The following is a 21,519-nucleotide window of genomic DNA, read 5'->3' as shown; positions in this document are numbered from 1 at the left end:
GGCCTGGCCGGGGTGCTGCGTTGTGTTCTTGGGCAAGACACTTTACTCTCACAGTGCCTCTCTCCACCCAGGTGTACAAATGGGTACCGGCGAATTTACTGCTGGGGGTAACCCTGCGATGGACTAGCATCCCATCCAGGGGGGAGTAGCAATACTCCTAGTCGCTTAATGCTACGGAAACTGGGATAAGCTCCGGCTGTATGAGCCTCATGGCTCGGACACAGACTTTACCTTTTTTTATGTTACATAAGTTTACAGTGGTTGTAGGATTCAAGTAGCCTGTTCCGCTCCCTTCACAGATTGTTGTGAATACTGTAAATACTACAGCGTATATTTACTCTTAGATTGTGGAGTAGCTTCTCAAACTCATTTATAATTTATCAAGTGAAAACATACCCAGATAGCACATCTTAACATCTATAAATGTTAGTGTTGTTGATGTTGTGCTTTTCAATTTCCAGGCCACTGACTCGCGAAACAACACTCCTCTTGTTGCGTCCATGAAGAATGGCCATGCAGAGGTTTGATATATTTTTGGATTTGTTTCACAGTGCCGATAATAAAATTATGACATATTTGTGATCTGTTTGCTTTCATGCACAACTGGATGAAGAGACAGTAATCAGACAAGTGTTAAATTTTGCTTATCTCCAGTATTGAATTTATTTGCTGTTTCACTCAGGTTGTGGAATGGTTACTGGGTGTTGTCAATCATCTGCCGTCTGAAGATCAGTGCCAGAAGTGTCTTGTCGCACCTGTAGACGACAAAGAAAAACATGATGACATGATGCTTGGACGAACCAAGTGCTACGACTTGGTCACCAAGGTTGGTGACCAAGTTATCTAATTCCAAGTCTTTAATTCCTTGATTTACTGCTTCTATGGGCAATTCAGTAGTTTGTAGTTGACTGTAAACAAAAGCGAGTAGTATAATTTCTTTGTTCTACAACACAAATATTGAGGGTAGTGCAGTGGCCCACAGATAAGCATACTGATCTGTGCCGGGTTGTTCGAAAGCCGATTAACACTAACCCAGGATTAAACGTTAATCTAGGGTTCAGTTTCTCTTACATAAAAGTGTAAACAGAAAAATCTCACTGAAAAGTTTAAAAGCGGTTGAAAAAGCGAATCGACGAACTATAAATTTCCTTCGCCGCCAAATGCCTGACACATTGCTCTTGGAAATCATGCATTGCGCGCGCAACCTACAAATTAGTGAATAATCTGCTAGCAGATTATTCACTAATCTGTAGGTTGCGCTGATTCCCAGAATTAGCTGTAGGCTCTTAGCCAATGAGAAGACAGCTAGTGACTACCATGTATGATAACAGCATTTACTGTACCAGTTAAATCACTGTCCAGTGGAAAGCATACATGTAGTTTGCTTTGTTGACATTTATCCACTGGACAGTGATTTGACCAGTGGATAGTGTTATCTAGTCTTTAAACAACTGGTTCCTGGACTCCAAATCAAGAATTTCACCTTCAAGCACTGGCCAAACTCGTTGCATTCTGCTCAACTCTCACATTGGACATAAGCAAATTGTCAGAGTAGCCTGACAAAATGTTGGGGTGGAGAATAACCTGCAAAGGACTAGAATTCTATCATTAAAAGCACACCCATAAACTTTTCCATGGTTTTTCTTTAGGCAAAGAAAGCAAAGGAACAAAAAGTCCAACGAAATACAGAAATCTTTTTGAAGGTGAGTTGTGATTTTATTTCTAAACATTTCACTTACAGCGGATTCAGGTTGAGCGTTTAACGGTCTCACTTGTCGGGTTCGTTGTCATGGCCTTGCGAGGCAAAATGACAGACATTGCTAGGCTGGAGTGGCAACGTTCTGTCTGGGGAAAAGCACGTTGTCACACATCCAGCGACTATTGTTAAAAGAGGTATTCATGTATTGGATCTCATTAATCTTCAATCCCCATAAGAAGATCCAAGACACGAAAACCCCTTCTAGTAATAGTCGCTGGACGTGTGACAACGTGCTTTTTCCCAGACAGAAGCTGGTTCTCATGCTTCTTTTCCTTTGCTCCTTACCAGCAGTAATCACTATGTACATACTCCTGTGTAAACAAAATCGTCCCTAAATCCAGTGAATGATGTATGACTTTGGGTTGCAAGAGAGTTCAAACTCTATGAACTTTTGCACTAGATAGTATCTGACACTGGATTTGCAATAATTATTGTTAGCATAACCACACTGACCTACTATTGGTAATCGCGCAATCTGATTGGCTAAACAGGTGCCTACTATCGATCCGTAGGAGGCTCTCGGAGCGCGCGCTTAGTCTTCGCTGAATTTTATCAATCAAAACCTTCAATAAATCAACTCTAGCTATATTTTGTGTTTAATAGATCGGTCAGTGGGTTATGGTAACACAATTAGACGGCTCGCTCTCGGTTTCTACCGGCTTTTGATAGTTGACTTGGGGCTTCGCCCCTTGCCAACTATCAGCCGATAGAAACCTCGAGCTCGCCGTCTAATTGTTAAATAGTGTACTGTATAGGTTGTGGGAGGTGTGGTGGCCTAATGGTTAGCGTGCTGGACTCCGGATCGAGCGGTCCGGGTTCAAGCCCTGGTCAGGGTCACTGTGTTGTGTTCTTGGGCAAGACACTTTACTCTCATAGTGCCTCTCATATACTGTAATTGAGTACTGGTGAATTTCTGGGGCAACCTGACAGGATACTGGGTAGTAGCCTGCTATGGACTAACATCCCATCTATAGGGAGTAGTATTACTCCTAAGAAATAATGCTGGAAGTAGACAGTGGCTGAGTGAATCCAGTCTAACACTGCATGTTGAACCTAAGCAGTATTTGTAAGGTTACTGACTCCAGCTGTAATTAAGGGCCATTCCATTTTATATCCACCACCCCCCCCCCCCGGCCTATTGATGGGGTAAGTAAAAATTTACCCTCTAAGAAAAGAAGATCAAAGTGCCAACATGATACCCCCTTCAGAAATTACCTGATTTTTCAAAACCCCTTCAGAGAAACAAAGCGAATTTTTCCCTAACCACTTCAGCGATATTCGAAAGATCGAAGAATGCCGACAGGGCTACCCCCTTTTTCCTCCCTTTCAGAAAATCTCATCCATAGGGGGGGGGGGGTGGATATAAAATGGAGTGGCCCTGAAATGGTAAGCTCATGAAATTGAAGTTTACACTACATCCTGTTTTAGGAACTGGAACATGAAAAAGAGAAAGAAGACATAAGAAAAAAGAAGGCAGCAGCAAAACGGCGAGATAAACGAAAGAGAAGAAAAGCTGCTAAAGACAGTGAAGTTCCATGTGGAAATCAAATTGGTGAAGACCTACCATTGGAGAACAGACCTCAAGAACTCGTGGACGACTACGAACACGATCAAGAGGAGAACGAGTGTGATGTTGTTGACACAACGAGAGAGCCGTGTAGTGATGAGCTGCTAACTGGAACGAACCACAGGGATACCACACGTGAGAAGAAAGAATACGCCGTAGCTCAAGATGCACTGAAAAACAGACAGATCGCTGATGATGACCGAAACAAGCTCAAGATTTCTACCAGTAATAAGAGAACCACACAAGATGCTTCACACAGCAAGCCTAAAAGACCTCTTAGCAGTACTGGAGATGTGTCGACAACGCAGAATTCTCTGTGCTCAAACGAAAAAGGTCATCGGCGTAGTCAAAGTGCTGGGAAGGCCGAATCCGAGTTAAAAAGTCACTCCATGCAGGATAAGAATCCTAGAAAGAAGAGCGAAGATGTGGCGAAGGTCATGAAAAAGAAAAATAATCCAGTCATCAATGAAAAGATCGATTATGTTAAGCCGCAGAAAATCGAGATTAAGACTAAAACTACAAGCGAAGTGACACAATCTGAAACAGTTAACTGTGTAAAGCCGGATACGAAACATCACAACAAGGCTGAAAAGCCAGTGTCGAAAAAAGAACACACCACCGAAAAAACAAATAATTCTGCAAGCAGTCCAAGAAAGAGCTCTCAAAATAAACAACAAACTGGCGCAAACCCTCCTCATATCAGCAACAAATCGTCCAGTTCAAAGGATTCTAGCCATGGCGGAACAGCAACTTCGGCGAAAACTACAACAGATACAAATCAAACGTCTGTTAAAAGAGTTAAAGATGGGCCAAGTACTGCTGATAGCGCACAAACATCCTCGACAGTGAATGACAGCGGCAAGATGTCTACGAAGGGTTTGTCTTCTGCCAGCCATTCACCACCGAGTGCTGGTAAAACAGCAGCGCCGAGTGAGGGAGAACGGGAGCATAAACCAGGTCAGTGACTTTGATTAACGGAGCTACGTCACTGGGATTTTGTAGATTTTTGGTCTAAACTGTTCTGAAATTAGTGATAGACAACTTAACCTATGAAAAACATTATCATTGAACATCTAAAGAAAGACAACCTTAGTTTGCAGATAGAAGTGAAACTTCGGCTATAAATATCGATTTTCTGAAGATGTGCGGAAACAACATAAAAGTTTAGCCTTAATTTTTCAAGTTGCAATCCATTTCCATCCGAGCCATTCGCAGCCAAAGTCGCTCTTTGGCATTTTCAGTGCTCTTATATAGCAATTGCTAATAAAAATGGACCATTACTGGACTGCGGTCAACATATGCATGTTTGCCAGGGCCCGGTTGCATAAAAATACTTAAGATTACGTGAAATTTTCTGCAGCCATTCCCTGTGCTCTGAGGGGTTTTCTTCCGTGCTTATAAGGATAAATCGGGAGAAAATGTACTAAAGAGCACTTGAAAAACCAAAACGCTTTGAAAACGTTCACCGGAACGCAGAGAGCTGTTGCAGAAAATCACCCGTAATCTTAAGTATTTTTATGCAACCGGGCCCAGGAGCCTGTGAGCAAAGACATTTTAAAGAAGGGCGTGAAAGCATTTACCTTTGAAACAGCTAATCAAAGAAGCTTCTATGGCCCCACCCAATCATAGAATGGTATAACCATAACCAGGCATAGACTTTTTCACAAAATTTAAAATCAATTTTTATTCAGTTTGGTAATTGCTTTGTTATGCCTTTTTCCGAATATAGTGCATTCACCAAGGTCAAAACAACAACACTCCCAAGTGGGGAGGGGCGAGGACAATTGGAAGGAGGTCACAAGAAGTACAAATTCAAAGTAAGATATCATGCTGTCTTGAACATCTGGTGTAGTTCTCCCAGTTCAAATCAACAGTGTCAAACGATAGAGCAATATACATGAAGAATATATGTTAAACTTGCAATATCAAATGAGTTAAGGTTTGCTAAAACACTTTGTAAATCCCTTGGTAGCTGTCACTGAAATGTGGTCGCATTCCGTAGTGGTCACTTAGATGAGCATTTAATTATAACCTTTGTTCTGGATATAAGCGCGGGAAAACGTGCGAGCGGGAGCGTTATGGTTTTTCTTCTGATTGGTGAGAAAATGGCGGGAGTTTTCTAAATCAATAACTAAGCGTAGTAATGCAAAACACTCAATCGAAAATCTCTCTGTAAACATGGTTACACAAAATTGGTCCCTGAGGGGGGTTCGGTGCTTACGAGAGTTGGTTACAAAAAAGAGCGTTAACAGTAATTCAAATTGAAATTTAAAATGCTTCTTTCTAATTTTTAGGACAGTGATGTTTCAGCTGACGGCGCCAAATGCAATCTGTGGTCGTGTCATTGGCCGCGGAGGAAGCAAAATCAATTCAATAACAGTATGTGACTTGATCCGTCAAATAATTATTGTATTCAGTATTTTATGGCAAATAAATTGCAAATAATTATTCAGTTTGCATTTTTTTGTCATGAAACAATTGTTGTTGCTATGTGCTGTTACATGTTTCTTTTTTAATAACAGGGTTGCCACAGGTTAGGAAATGGTCAGGGAAAAAAATATTCTTGAATGTCAGGGAAAAGTCAGCGAATTTTAATTTGAGTCAGGGAAAATTGAGATTTTAAATAAAAGTCAGGAACATTAAAATTATAACATCTCTGAATCAGTTAATGTTATACCGTTGAAGGCTGAAATTAACTTTTTAGGTCAATGTAATCTCCGCAATGTTTTTCTTTTGGAAGTGGAGGCTGGAGGTCGCTACTATATCTGACATTTTGTATATATTTGGGTCAGGGAAATTTTATTTATCAGGGAAAGTCAGGGAATTTTGAAAAATGATGTCCATGGCAACCATGAATATAGATTTTGAGTGGGGTAATTTTTTTAATCTTTTTGTTTTTAGGAAGAGTCAGGTGCACAAATAACGATTGGTAAACCAGAACCCAAAGCACCAACAGACAGAGTTATAACAATCAAGGTAAACTTTTCTGGAAGTGATACGTTTAATCGTTCGAACGTCTTCATTTTCGATTTTTCCAACAAAATTATGAAATAAATTAAAGGATCAATTGTGTTCCGTTAAAGGCCTTTTTCCCCCGTGAATTGTGAGATGGTAATTTTTTTTCCAATGAAATGTGATTTGGTTTCATGGCCGTGAACCGTGAATCGAGTTTATTTGCGCGATAACTGTTTTTTTTTTCTCGTGAAATGTGACTGTAAGTTATCCAGTAAGCGTTTGAAAACAAGATTGCATGTGGTAAATTGCGTGACCAGTGCATGAATGTGACTGATCGCCATTCTGGGCCCCCAGATCACTCCACTCCAATAGGTAATTTAACGCCTTTATCTTGGTTTCGTAAAAGGACTATTTATCTTGCATGAAACGTGAAATGGCCATTTTATTTTTTGTAAAGCGTGATCTAGATTCCCCCCCCCCCTCCTCTGCTACCACCCTTGTGGTAGATCGAGTAGGTCAAGAAAATCTTTGTCATAATGTAATTTTTCTTTCCTTTTTCGACCACTGAAGTTTTAAGACTTTCTTTACTTACTGTTTTGCAGGGTTCTAGTAAGGCAGTCCAGAGGGCCAAGTTTCTTGTCACGCAAGCTTTAAACACGCCCAGTACAATTGGACAGACAACACCCACCATCTCCACCGCAACCACGTCAAATGCAATGTCATCGTCAGACCGGACAGAAACCAGCACATCGCCTGCTCCAGTCCGGGGCAACTACGCTGCTATACCATCATCTTCATCCGAGTGGCCCACTATTGAACAGGCTAATAACATGGCTGTACAGGCACCACCAGCAAAGCCTGCGGTTCCTAACAAGAATGAGAATCCCAGCGAAGAGCTAAAAAGTTCACCAGAGTTAAGCGATGGCAGCCAAGAGGTGTTTGAAGAGAATTTTCCACCGATCATAAGCAAAGCTGAAGATGTGGCAGTTAACAGCACAGAAACAACTAAATCTTTTGCTACCTCGTCGCCTGTTACTTCAAATATGACACAGACCACTTCGTCGGCTTGGAAACCATACAGACAGTCACCACAGAGCATGGGTGCTTGTACCAGCGCTATGACCACCACTGTCAGTAGTGCCACAGCTGTCGTTAGTTCGCAGGATACAGAAAGCAGGGTGACAATGGCAAGACATGATGGTGATGTTACAGCTTCGTATAAGCCTTTTCATTTGCAGGAAAATCCTGGTCCACAGGTGCAGGGTCAGGCTAGAATTAACAGAGTGAATGACAGCAAGGGGCTCGCTCCTGCGACTTCACAGGAAAATTGGGAACCAAAGGTACTTCTAAAATGAATGAATGAATGAAATACTTTATTAAAGTGTCTGAAGTATTTAGCTTAAAAAAACTAATTGTGGACACTATTTACATTATTATATATCTAAGCTATTTAAAGTTAAAATATTTACACTTAAATTCTAAGAAGAAGAAAAACTGAAGAATCGTACTACACACATTAATACTTGCTTGCTGTCGATGAGTAAGGTTTCTATATTGCTGAACAATCATTTTGCGTGAAGTTTATTACGTAAAAGATTGACCAAGCAATGAAATTCAGTGCACCTTGCTTCTAGTGCTACTGTCCTATGATGCGCAGTGTTGAAACCCAAAGGGCTGATTACTTAAGCGTTGTTTAGACAGCGTTTTAAGAAATCAGTTGTCTTAACCAGATCAAGACCAAGTCACACTTTGTATATTGCTGTACAATCGCTTTGCGCGAGCTTAATTACGTGAAAGATTGACCAAGAAATGAATTTCTGTGTAGCTTGTTTCTAGTGGTACTGTCCTATGATACACTGTGTTCAAACCCAAAGCGCCGATTATCTAAGCGTTGTTAAGAGAGCATTTTAGATATCAGTGGTCTTTACCATATTAAAAAAAGTCACACTTAATTCGTCCTGTCTTAACAAGTTTTCGTGAACTGTGGCTTTTGCAGTGGTCTGAAAATTCCGAGTAAACCCTAGTTTACCTAAACCCTGGCCCTAAACCAGGTTAAACTAAGCCTTCGTTCACATGAACGGCCTAAAGAGATTTGTACAAAACCTGAAATGCGTTAAATTGTCAAGAAGACGATAGACGTAAAAAGTGCATTTCTTTCGTTTTTGTGCCTGAATTTCCCGTTTAATGACCAATTCTAAATTCATTTGGAGTGTGGTGGCCTAATGCTCAGTCTGTTGGTCTCCAGATCGAACGAGATCCAGCTTCAAACCTAATTACCCATCTGGCACTTTTTGATTCCTAGGACTTTAGTAAAAAAAAAAAATAGTTACTGCCCTCATAAGAGGTTTTCGACTAAGAAATATTACAAACCTTTCCTGGGTGCCAGACGCATTTCTTTTGTATAGTTTCTCCATACAGTCATCAATATAAAACAGTGGTATAAAGACTCATTGTGTCTGTTATTTGTTCCAATCAAGGGCCACTCGTCGTCTCCAACATCTGTAGCAACAGTGTCCATCAGCACCAGTGCCGTCGCGACAACCACGCACAGAGATCTGCACATCACACCTGAAAACCCTTTTGGAGTCATTGGAGAAGTTGCTACTGCTACTACAGCTTTTCAAAGTAATATTTCCCACTGTTTTAACTAGTTTTTCTGAACACTTTCCATCTTAGAAACAAAAGACAGGCAGGTAGTAACTTTTAAGTTTATGGATGAAACCCTAGTGTGTGACCATTCAGATGAAAGCCCTTGAGCAGTACTTTCATGTGGTACAGTTTATTACGATAAACAAGGTGGTTCTAACTTTAAGTCTGTGGATGAAACCGTTGTGTGGGACCATAAAAAATGAAAGCTGCACAAGGTGGTTCTAACTTTTAAGTTTGGTGGTGAAACCCTAGTGTGTGACCATTCAAGTAAAAGTTATCGAGCAGTACTTTCATGTGGTACTGTTAACTATGCTGTGCAAGGTGGTTCAACTTTTAAGTCTGTGGATGAAACCAGTACTTTCATGTGGTACTGTTTATTATGCCGTACAAGGTGGTTCTTACTGTTAAGTCTGTAGATGAAACTCTAGAGTATGCCCATACAAATGAAAGCTTTCGAGGAACAGTTCATTGTGCTGTACAAGGTTGTGCAAATTTGCCCTACTTGTTCGTTAACTGCAGATACAGTGGATTGTCAAAAAGTTTAACTAGCGAAAACTCTTCTAAGAGGTTCTAACCAAGTGCAAGATACCTATAAACCAAGAAAATCTAAAGAACACTCCTTAACTAAGCTTGTAAATATGCAAATCTCTCTTTTCCCTTTCAGCTGAAGCTGCCGTAGTTCCAGAGTTTACTCCGTCCCAGCAAGAAGGGCTGCTTCAGAACAGAGCTTCTTCATCGTCTTCTACAGACGGACCATCCTCAGGACTATTACCATCTCCAAGGGAACGAAACCAATCGAAGTTCCCTTACTTTAGTCCCTGGGCTTCACAATCTGCAGGTAAAGATGCCCCTCCCACCCTACCCTGCCTTTCTTGTTTTTGTTGTTGTTTAAAATAAATTCCTATACATGTAATCGTTGCCACTTTTTCCAGGTATCTCGGACATTGGCACAGACAGCTTTTCATCTGGACGAAAGCTAGAGGTATTGTTTTGTTTTGGCCGAAATTAAGACGGATTCCGCTGAAAGTTCGAGCAATGAGTGCAAAAATTAAGTACCAAAAACCTACTCATAGTACAGTAACATTTTATAAACTATTTGAAATATCTCACTGAAATTCATTTGCGTTAGTGACCCCGTGATTAAACTCTAAAGCATTCTAGAGAAAATTAAAGTCAAACCTCGTAAAAATGTTTAAAACGCGCGCCATTTTGTTGAAAAACTGGCGTGAAACGTCCGTTTTAACTGAAATGAAGATAATTTCAAATCTATTTTCCTCTGGCGGGGTCAGCTTGAGAGCTAGAGTTTTGGAAGGTTTTTGTTAGCTGTACGTAAACTGTAACCATGCTATGAGATCTCTTTGGTAACTTTATTTTTGCCTGTATTGCTCGAATGCTCATCGGAAACCATCATATTTCAAATATAGTTTGATGCAGTTGTCTGACTGATATTTGCTTTTTCCTCAGGGTCCCCTCCCTGGAATGGAACTGTTTACCAGCAGTCTCTTCAGCAGTAGGTAGGTGGTCTATTTCGCTCATTTTGATGCTACAAGAGTAGTAGAATAAACATATTAATCTATTCTCGTAAGCGTTGTTTTTTGCCTGACGTATAGGGTTCGTACACCTTCTGGAATTTCTTCTTGGAATTTTCACATCCTGGAACAAAGTTATTGAAAAATTTCTGGAATTCTAAACTGACTTGGGAAAACTGACATAAAATCGTGGCATGGTCAAAATGATAATTTTGTTTGTTTGTTTGTTTTGAAAGTAAAAACGACTTTAACATTCCCTTGATTGGGATCAAGTGAAGTTTTAATTCTAACCTTGACTTAATATTCTCCTTGTCTGAAAACCTGAAAACACTGCTAGAGAATTCTTGATTTTCACATTTTTAAGGTGTACGAACCCTGAATGTGGTTCTAACATTCAAATCTATGGATGAAACCCTAAAGTGAAATAAGATGTCGCTGGATTGGGGTAGGGGGGTAGGTATGAAGTGAGACATGACCTGTCATGTATTATGGTAGTTTTGACTGTTTTCCTAAATATGATTTTTTATATTATTTTGTGGTTGTTTTTAGTTCTCTGTCGTCATATCCTTGGTCTACTGGTGAAGATGGACATGAAATTGAAGAAAGATCACGAAGCATCAGTTGGTCTGGACAGGTACGATGCAACACCTCCCAACATCAACCTCATAATTCTCCTAATCAAATGTCATAAAGAAAGAAAATAGTGATACATCAAGATTAAATCCCGTAATTTGTCACCTTTGTTCATACCATCTGCCTGCTCGAAAATGTCGTTTTATGTTTGCGCTTGTGACTTAAGGATTAAATCATAGAAAATTCTTCTAGATCGAGTGAAATTTTTACACGCAATATGAGCAGCATTTAAAAAAAAAATCTGTAGAAAATTTATTTTCTGTACATGCCTGCTGAATTTGCAATAGTTTGTTAATGCATTTTTCACACCAGGTGCCTCTGACCCATAAAATTGTTTAGTTTTCGTCATCAATAATCTATAAATCATTCAGAGTTATTGACAAGCATATTGCAATTCTGGTAAGATGGAGACACTGTAGTCTAATGGTTAGCGTGTTCCAGCGTGGGCGTTTTTCTTTTATTACATTCTCACAATGCTAGAAAATTATTGTGCAACTTGACAAAATGATCAGTCATGATTGCTTCAAACTAATCTTGGGGAAGGGGGAGGTGCATAAGCTAGTGTATTGTTATGCTGACTTATTGAATTACCCGTTGCAGCACGAATACCAAGGCGAGCACCAGTTCATATCATCCGTCAAAGAGAAGTTTTCACCTTCTGCCCAGAAAGCAGGATCGGACGCGACGGCAGTCAACATGAGAGGAGCACCTGACCTACGTGGTGATTCCGGAACCTTCAAACCGCTGTCGTCAGGGATCTGGGGCCCAGTGACGTCACAGCCTCCCCATGCTGCATCGCTGTCTGTTGTGTGCGATGACGGAACCCCTGATAAACAAGCCTGGAACAACTCTGACAGCACTAGCAGCAGTAGAAGCAGCAGTAGACAAGAGCTATCGTCCATTATGGACAGTGATGTGCCTACGGGTAGCTCTATGTGGAATTCATCGGCGGTTGTTGAAGACATGACCCCTACCCCACAAGAGTCTCAAGGCGGGATGAACACAGCCCTGTCAGATCAGGGTGTGCCGACGGGTTCACAGTGGGTTCCAGGAAGAGGGGCGTACAGTGCCCCCTCCTCACCTTCCCTTCCCCGCACACACAATCTCCCCGAGTCTGCGCCTCCCACAATGGGAGGACGCCCCTCTGTCGATGATTTTGCCGTGCGGTCTTGGGCATCCAAGCAGAGGAGTCCGCGGTCGTTAAGCAGTAGTGAGCCCTCTACTGGATGGAATGAGAATCTACCTGCACAGCCCAGACGCTCCAGTGTTGATCTGTCGCAGTCTGGTGGTGGCGAGAACAGCATCCCTGCACACCCCTGGCAGCAGTATTCTCGTATGCCACAGGATTCTCGCATGCCACAGGGATACCCACCTGGGTTGGCGATGAGAGAGAATTGGCGCGACCAGTCGGCTCCAGCGAGCAATTCAGAGATCAACCAGTTGCTCCAGCGACTAGGACTGGAAAAATATGTACCTTTGTTTGAGGTATGGCTGAAAAAATGTAGCATTAATTTGTCGAGTCCATCATTTTTAAGCTATTTTAATCCTCACCAATTTTAACCCTTAAAGCCCAATTTCCACATACAAATTCTCCCGACTGATCTCCTTACATTTTCTTGTAACATTAGTTAGAAGAATTTGTTAAAAGATCAAAGCAAACTCCCTTTTGTGATCATTTAATTAATTCTCATAACATTTCCTCTTGATTAAGTATTGATACTATTAGGAGAAATTTGATGTTGGTCACTTTCGGGACGCGAAGTGTTAAACATCCTTGTTCCTTTTTAGTTTATTATTACTTTTGTGGTATTTTTGTTCCATAGTAAATTATTATTTTAAAGGATACTTATTTTTACAGTTGTTGCAATTTGTCCATTTACAATAGTTTTTATTGCCGTTACAGGAACATGGTATCGACCTCGCTCAACTCTCTCAGATGGTCGAGGAAGATTTGGAAAATCTCGGCATTCCCAAGGTTTTTAACATACTTGTGTACCTTTGGTTGAATATGTGTCGTTACTTTTTTAGAGTTTTGTATTTTTGGCTTTTGATTATTTAACTCGTTTGTATTTTTTTTCTTGACGTTCTTGCAGGGTCCACGTTTAAAGCTTCTGCATGGTACGTTTGTGTTAAAATCACTTCGTAAAATGCTTTTACAGTTTAAAAATTGTTTTTATTTTTACCATATGTACGCCACGCGGACCTAACTGTTTTTCATCACGGTTTCTCTGCTTTGCGACCTTCGCAATCAAACCTGACCGTGCCGGAAGTTTGCAATAAGCTCACGTCAATCATGCCTTATAAGAGAGAAATTATAGGTAGCCATGATTTGTTCGCGCAAGTGTACTAAATATGGCAACCACGAGAAAAGTAATATAGTCCAGTCCAGAAAGATTAATTAATTAATTACTTAAACCCATGACGCACTGTTGGCCCAATGTATAATTTTTCTTGTACTCCTTTCACTGTTTGGAAACGTCCGTCTTCGCTTTTTTAATAGTTTCACTTTTCTGCCTATTTAATGTACTTTCGAAGCTGGACAAACGAGGGCATATTGTGGCAGACACATTGTTGCTCATCATGTTTTCTTGGGCGAACAAACGGGGAAACATTTGTTGCGGATACAAAATATTTCTGAAAGAAATCAGAAACATTTCTTTATGCCTCGGATACAAATTTTGTGACCGCAACAAATATTATGCGTGCGGGCAAAAAGGGAAACATTTGTTACGCACATGAAATATTTTTGAAAGAAATCAGAAACATTTTTTGTGTCTCGGACACACATTTTATGTACGCAACAAATGTTGCGCGCTGGCAAACAGGGAAAGATTTGCGTCCGCGACGTGTCGACAGCATGGTGTCCTCGTTTGTCACCACGTTTATAGAATTTCTAATAAATTGATTTATTTTTTGCGATGTAGGTGCAAGATGGCCCAGTGGAAACTTTCAGACACCAGGAAATGGATTTGTAAAGACGGATCCAACCCCGGCCATTATACAGTCGAACAAAAAGCCCAACAAGATGGAACAACCCTCGCTATTTAACAATCACAATCACAATCACATCCTTCCACATCACAGCGATGCTCATCTCTCGCCGCTTGGACACAAGAAACAGTCCTTGAAACAACCCCTCCACCCCTCAATACTGCAACCGCCTAGTAACCATGGCAACCAGCATCTGCTGTCGCTCATGACGTCACCTGGTCGCGCGCTGAATCCCACGCAACACGTGGGGATGGGGGGTCAGAATCACGCGAGTAACCACGCGAGTGGTCACGCGAGTAATCTCCCTCCACGTCCGCACTCGGCTTCCGGTACCATGACCAATAGTCAGGGGTATGTTCCGGTTGGCTCCCACGGGGATCAAGCGATGCCGGGGGGTTATGTTCCGCAACAGGGGCAGTTCGTGAACCACATCCCGTACACGCAAGCCCCGCAAGTATTTTATCCCGGCGGCTTTTACTACTTTTACCCTCAGCAGTAGAGGGTTTCTCTTGATTTCTCTTAACTTATTGATTCAGATCATTAGCTTCTACTTGTCACTTGTAATTTACGATGTACACGCGATGAACTGTTGTCGGGGGTTTGTGGAAATATGAAATTTAGATGTAGATTCGACATTTAGTGAATTGAGAGACAGAGAGTTGGTTGGTGTTTGTGAAAGGAGTTCCTCATTAAAGTTCACTTATTGAATATGCAAGTTGTTGTGGCTGTTTCATTTGCTAGTGTATTAATAAACTTAGATTCTACTCAAATCGACTTACATGTAACAGTGTCGCGACTGACAAACCTATGGCCCTTTGATCCTGATTGATTTTAAATTTATTAATATTGATTGGGGAGGCATGAGAAGTCTAATGGGGAACAGTAAATTTTGTTTCCCGAGAACCTCAATGTTTCATTAGTTATAAAGCGCAACGAAGACTTAGAGAAAACCGGCGTTCGTCGGTCACCAGGGAGCTTAAGCAATGACGACGGCGACGCCGAGAACAACGCGTGGTAAAAAATGAATTAATATTTTTCTCCAGAATCTCGTGCTATCGTATTCAGTATATCGATTGGTATACGAACTAGCTCCAGCTGATTATGTTCATCCCTAAATAGAAGTACCGATGATGATTATAAACAGTTTTGTCATTGAACAATACTGTTTACTCATCCCAGCGGACGTTTATCAGATGTACAATCTTCGTTAACATATGTTGTGATTTAGTACGCGAAGTAACGATGCATATATATGGTCATCTTGTTCTTATTTCGGGAAAATTACCCAAATTTTACGGGAAATCAAAGTGGAAACTACGTTTGGGACGGCGAATGCGAAAGGTTGCGGCAATTAGATACATAGCAATTCTTTTGGCTTGTTGTTTTCGTATTACAACGTCAATTTGTGTCGTGAAAATATTGACATTGCCTTCACTTCCGCTTACACTGAGCGACACTTGTTCGTCACGCCACACGTCGGCACATTTTCAATTCAAAGCTTTATAAATAATCAAATATAAATCAGAAATAACCTACCAGAAGACCAAAATACGGTTCAAAAATGTCAATTTAGGACGTTTGATCGAGTTGAGGAATTAACGTTAAAATATTTCTGGATAGTATTGCCAACTCATCGATGAAGTATAAAAAGTAAACTTGGAAAAGTTTGATTGGGCGCCGCGGTGATGGCGAGAATTTTCGCGCTTTTGTTTACAGAACAACTCCGTACATTGAGTATACACAAGATCCAGTGAGTTTAATTAGTCATAAACTGAGTGTCCAGTGTGTTTTGAACTTAAAACGATAAGATGTACTCGCTGAAAGCTTGGATTATTGCGTTCTTCATTTTCGCCGCAATTGGAGCGTCGAAAGGGGACGTTTGTCTAAACGCTCTCAAATCTTTAGAGGCAAAGATGATGCAAAGGTTTACAAAGCTTGAAGCCAGTGTCAAAGCCATATTTTGTGGACCGAACGGTAAAATAGCTTTGATTACATTGTTTTAGTCCCATCTTTGTAGTGATTATGAGTCCCTGGCTCGAATTGAATAACGTTTTAATATTTTTTACCTTTTTTACTCTCACAGGTCCAGCTTATTCCTCGTGCAGAGACATTCACTTGAAGCGCAAGTGAGTCGATCAATACATCAGCTTTACTTTGCTTTTTTTTTCAAACTGCCAGTAAGCGAAATTAGGTAATAGGTTGGAAACTTAAAAGCTGCCTTTTGCTGTTAATATTCTGTCTGCCATCAACTCGATCTTCAAATTTTTTATAGACTAATCTTGTAAAATGGTCAATCAACTCCTTCTTCATTGAAGAAATGACTTTCTAAACGGCTTTTTTTTTGATTAGCTAAAAATACCGTCGAAGTTGAGTTTTTATATGTATTGGCCTTTGGGGCTACACCACGGAAGACGACTCAAATAACAACTTTGTTCCAGACTTTCTTTTCAACAAAACAGAATAATACACATTGTTTACGTCCGAAAGTAATCAGCAAATGGTTCTGCAGTTGACTGAAATGTTTTTTCTCGTGCGCTTAGGTCTCGAGGAAATAAAGCTTACATGATCCAAACCAACATTGGAAAAGTCCCTGTGTACTGTCACATGACCAGCTATGGCATTGGGGGATGCGGAGGTGGAGGATGGACGCTGGTCATGAAAATTGACGGCCACAAGGTACAATTAATCTTCTGAAGCGAGAAAGGTCCAAAAGGGAGGGTGTGCGGAGTTGAGGAATAGCGGGCTTTTTCTTGTTCAAAAGAGGTGCAGGAGCGAAAATTTAAGGTCGTTTGGGTCATATATTTGACACCCAGGCAGATTATACCCTCATGAAGTAGAGGCATGAAATTGACGTTTATACTTTTAAATCTTTGACATGTTTTGTTTCTTTTCTTTAATCCAGCAAACCTTTCACTACAATTCCAAGTTTTGGACCAATAAGAACGATTTCAACCGTCCTGGAGGGAAGACTGGGTTCGATACTCGTGAGACCAAGTTACCGACCTACTGGAGCACACCCTTCTCCAAGATCTGCCTCGCTATGAAGATAGGTCATCGGATGAGATCCATAGTCATCAACAGGCAGGCCAACTCTCTGTACTCACTGATCGCTGACGGGCATTACCGCTCCACTTCCCTGGGCCGTAACACGTGGAAGACGCTGATTAGTTCACAGGCGTCTTTGCAGAGGTACTGTAACAAGGAAGGGTTTAATGTTGCACCTAATAGCAGTTTTTATTCCAAAGCAAGGATTGGAATCGTTGCTAACAACCAGAATCAATGTAGAAGCTGTAACTCCAGGATTGGTTTTGGTACAGGAGGGCATCCCAGGGACTACAACACGTGTGGTAATGAGGCAGAAGACAGTCCAGATAATGGAGACAAGCACATCAAGGCCATGGGGTACATTCTAGTGCAGTAAAACAGATGAAGTCTTCACATCTGATGTTGACGGAATTTGTTTTAACCAGCCCGGAACTTGTTTGATTTGATAAGAAAATGAATGTAGCACCGATAGTGTTCGATTCAAAAAACAAATAAAATCGGTGATGGGAACTTGAATGTGTAATTCTCTTCAGCCTGTAACTTCTGGAGACAACCTAAGAGTGTCACCGCGGGGTATCGAATGGTCTTTGCGAGCGTGTGAACGTAGCGTTTTTCTTTGCGAGGACAAAAGTTAGCCTTGCGAGCAACCACCACTTGTTAAAAAGGTACCTCCACTTAAAAACGGGCATCAATCAATCAATCAATCAATCAATCAATCAATCAATCAATCAATCAATCAATCAATCAATCAATTTATTAACGTCATGACGCGGGATGAGGTTGCCCTCCATATCCGAGCCAGAAGCTCATGTATAAAACGCATGACAAAAATAGGCTTAAAATTAAATACGAAGACAAGGAGAGCTTGTATATGCGAGCACGAGCAAACGAGCACCCACTAAAATTTAGCGAGCATTTCGAGCTGAAGCCTAATACTACAAAATACAAAATACTCCAATATATCCATTTATAAATCCCTCATTTTTACTCAAAACTTGAGCGATTCACAAGCCCGAGCTTTTTCTGAAAGTCAAACATCTACGTAACAGCTCCCCCGGATAACGAGTCCTCCCGAAAATATTGCGAGACGCGAAATTCCTTCCGATAATAATCCCCCTCGGAAAAAACCCGTGGGGTATAAAAAAGCCCACGGGTTATACAGCGGAATTTGGATTTCACGAACCTCCAGGGGGAAAAATTGGCTCGAGAAATGAGGTAAAATGGCAGTGTTAGATTGAGTGAGGCAAATCCAAGGGAAACAAGTTTTGGTTCGAGTTATAGGGAGGTTCAAGAATCGATGTCCTTTTATTCAGCCCTTACTTAAAAAGAGATATAACTTATTTGGATTATAAGCCCCATATTATAGAACTGTTTTTGTATTATATGACGTTTGAGTACGAAACCGCGGGTTCTCTAAGAGACCAAAATAATGAAAGGACCACTTTGACAAACAGCAGCAAAGTGAAGCCGGATCTTGGCGTAGATCAGGATCAGCAATATAAAGTAAAACGATAAACTAAATGCAAGGCTGATCGGACAGCTAAAAAGGCTAAATGAATTTTATTGCCCAATATTTCGGTTAGACAAGACTAACCATCTTCAGGGGCTGAAAAAGCTAAGAAGGTTTGTCTTGACTAACCGAAATATTGTGCAATAAAATTTATTTAGGGTTCTCTAAGGCCTCGCATGCTTGTACTTACTTCTTACTGTCAACAGATACCTGATCAGTCATCAGCCTACGTGTCATTTGTGACGTCACATGTTTACGGAAGTCTTTTGGTGTAACCTATTTCTTGGTAAACGCTTTAACGGAAGTTCGAGTAAGCTCTTCCTAAGGAAGTCTGCGTTCGAGCCAAGCGGCCCATCAGGCCGGAGCTTATCTCGGTTTCAGTAGCATGAAGCGACCAATATTTTATTTCTACTCATCCCTGCATGGGATGCTAGCAGGGAAAAATTCGCCGGTACCCGTTTATACACCTGGGTGTAGAGAGGCACGGTGAGAGTAAAGTGTCTTGCCCAAGAACACAACACAAGTGACCCCAGCCAGGGCTCGAACCCAGACCGCTCGATCCAGAGTCCAGCGCGCTAACCATTAGGCCACTGCGCTTCCCTCTCATTTGTGACATCATTTGTTTACGGAAGTCCTTAAGTGTAACCCATTTCTTGGTAAACGTTATAACGGAAGCACGAGTAAGCTCTTCCTATGGAAGAACCTCATTTTCACCAAAAAATGTTTTAATACTTCTGCTATGAAAGCCTAAAAAAGTGGTCTGTTTTTGTATTTCTGTTAAAAGGAGTTTTTGTTTTCATACTTGCTTCTTTAAGAGAAACACAAGGGATTCAGTTGCAATTGATATCTCGCAGCGTTTAAACCAATACGATGGGTCACTGCTGAGTGTATTCTGACGTCTCACCTTGTAACGCCTTTCAACATAGGTCACGACAGAGCAGGAGAATTTACATGACGTACTGACTTCAGACAAAAATTATGTATTTTATTCTTTCACTCTATTGTGCTTTGTGTCACTGAATAATAAATTGAACCTTTTAAATATGTTTTCTACGCGAGATTATTCATAGAAGTTGCGTGAAAAGCCGAGCAACATATTAACTTTTGTAAAGACTTGTTTAAGACAATTTATTTCAATTTGGAACATTGGATTTACTGGCCAAGTTTTGCAGATAGTGCTTGGTTAGTTTCCCTATACAGCCTTTACTCTAAAGATAGCTTGAAACAAAACATTACGCGGAAAAAATGACAACTAGTTGTTTTCGTTTTAGTCTTAGCGGAGCAAGCTAAACATGTATTGTAGATATCATTCTGACTCGTCCCAGTCGTCTCTCAGTCTTGCCTATTAATACTAACGTGAGAAGCGCGTGGAGCCAGAGGGGTGATGGGAAGGAAGAAGACTCTTCTCTTCCTTCCCGTGATTCCCTCCGTTTTCAGTTTGACCCAGTTTCCCTGACACAGGCGAGACAGAAAAGACGACTGGGTACGAGTAAATCGTTTACTGGGTACGAGTAAATCGTTTATATCGCGTATGGTCCAAATTTATTTCTTTCGCTTACACCCCGGCCTCCCCCACCCCTAATGCCTTTCATGAATGAAATATCGCATTGTTATACGAAGAAAGAAATGTTTTGCGTTAACCCTTTAAGTCCTAGCCACGCACATGTGCGTGGAAAATACCAGCAGTGATTGAAAAAACTCTAGCTTTTACATATCTGGGCACATGATAGTAATGATTGCTTTTTATGGCAAAGTGATAATTTTCATAGCTTTAAAAGCCAACTAACTGACTAAAACTCTTGATTTCTGTTGCATATGGTTGTTTGTTCAGCAGCAAATCTGCAAATGCCCGTTTTCTACGTAACAGGACAACAACAAAAAACACACATCTTTGCCTCCATTTTTTTTAATGAAAAAATAATTCTGACTTCAAAAATATACATTTGCAGCAAACTTCAACCCTATTCCCTTCCGTTCACCAAGGAAATTTCCCATCAATCATTCAGCAGACTCAGCAATTACTATTCGATTAGAGCTATGCTTGCAAACCTGTAATTTCCTCGTTGCTGACCGAAAGGGATGCTTGGGAAAAACAGTCATGGCGACGGCATGAAAGGCTTCCTACCTTTATTCCATATATTTTTTATAAGTGTCGTGCCACCCAATCCTGCCGGCAAAATGTTGCACCGATTGCATTCTTTGGAAGTCAGAACTCGTCCAAAATGCCTTGGCAGGTCTTGGAATCCACCCACAGAACGGCCAGAGAGACAACTTTACCAATGAACCGCCATCTTTCGATTCGAATATTTCTGGCGTTCCAATCAAGACAAAATCATCTCTCACCTCTGGTTTCTTTCAGATGCTGGCCTCTACCCACCATTCTAGCTTAATGATGCCAGCCTGGGGGCTTCTCCCGGGGGGGGGGGACTCCCATATGAAACGGACGGGGATGCTCGTCGGAAATTTTGAAAAGAACCCCTAAAAGAGACCAATCTGGGTGTGGCTCAAGCCTTTCTTGACCCCTAAAAGATACCAAAAAACTAAGAATGGAGTTTATATTTGTATATTTCTTCGTGTGTAACCCTAAACGAGACCATTATGGCTAAAAATATTGGCGTTTTGGGCGTTTTTTCCCGGAACACCCTAAGCGAGACCAAAAGTCCGAAATTTACACCCCTAAGCGAGACGACGAGCATCCCCGTCACTTTCATATGCGAGTCCCCCCCCGGGGGGCTTCTGCAGTGGAAAATGACTCGAAAAAACACTTGAAAACGAAATATTCGCCAGATTCGAGCCCGTATGCTCGCTCAACAAGAAAGAAACGGTTGAATGCTGACGTCACAATAAAACTTTGAGCCATCAGTGTTTTGAAACAGCACAC

The 21,519-nt window shown here is 41.1% G+C and overlaps 2 protein-coding genes across 3 annotated transcripts in view; both read left to right on the top strand.

Moving 5' to 3' along the window:
• Positions 1-14,798, top strand: part of LOC144663830 (uncharacterized) — a 30,430-nt gene extending 15,632 nt beyond the window's left edge. Inside the window, exons 12-28 of the mRNA XM_078524893.1 lie at positions 462-521; positions 683-826; positions 1,650-1,703; positions 3,188-4,283; positions 5,056-5,143; positions 5,621-5,705; positions 6,228-6,302; positions 6,884-7,621; positions 8,759-8,906; positions 9,595-9,768; positions 9,863-9,912; positions 10,395-10,444; positions 11,009-11,093; positions 11,693-12,577; positions 12,996-13,067; positions 13,186-13,210; positions 14,017-14,798. Coding sequence (XP_078381019.1) covers positions 462-521; positions 683-826; positions 1,650-1,703; positions 3,188-4,283; positions 5,056-5,143; positions 5,621-5,705; positions 6,228-6,302; positions 6,884-7,621; positions 8,759-8,906; positions 9,595-9,768; positions 9,863-9,912; positions 10,395-10,444; positions 11,009-11,093; positions 11,693-12,577; positions 12,996-13,067; positions 13,186-13,210; positions 14,017-14,582 — 4,395 coding nt within the window. The 3' untranslated portion in view covers positions 14,583-14,798. The remainder of the gene's footprint in view (positions 1-461; positions 522-682; positions 827-1,649; positions 1,704-3,187; positions 4,284-5,055; positions 5,144-5,620; positions 5,706-6,227; positions 6,303-6,883; positions 7,622-8,758; positions 8,907-9,594; positions 9,769-9,862; positions 9,913-10,394; positions 10,445-11,008; positions 11,094-11,692; positions 12,578-12,995; positions 13,068-13,185; positions 13,211-14,016) is intronic.
• Positions 14,799-15,843: 1,045 nt separating this feature from the next.
• LOC144664072 (putative skeletal organic matrix protein 5) overlaps positions 15,844-21,519 on the top strand; it is a 65,568-nt gene continuing 59,892 nt past the window's right edge. The window contains exons 1-4 of one of the 2 annotated variants that reach the window (XM_078525203.1): positions 15,850-16,057; positions 16,167-16,209; positions 16,624-16,759; positions 16,986-17,644. In XM_078525203.1, the coding sequence (XP_078381329.1) occupies positions 15,892-16,057; positions 16,167-16,209; positions 16,624-16,759; positions 16,986-17,504 (864 nt within the window). In that variant the 5' untranslated portion in view covers positions 15,850-15,891 and the 3' untranslated portion in view covers positions 17,505-17,644. Of the gene's footprint in view, positions 16,058-16,166; positions 16,210-16,623; positions 16,760-16,985; positions 17,645-21,519 lie in introns of those variants that run through there. The other variant, XM_078525205.1, reaches the window with a different exon arrangement.

Source organism: Oculina patagonica, chromosome 8 (assembly GCF_052425735.1).
Source record: "Oculina patagonica isolate OP01 chromosome 8, crgOcupat, whole genome shotgun sequence".
Classification (NCBI taxonomy): Eukaryota; Metazoa; Cnidaria; class Anthozoa; order Scleractinia; family Oculinidae; genus Oculina; species Oculina patagonica.
The sequence above is the reverse complement of the archived record's forward strand: the minus strand, read 5'-3'. Positions and strand labels throughout refer to the sequence as shown.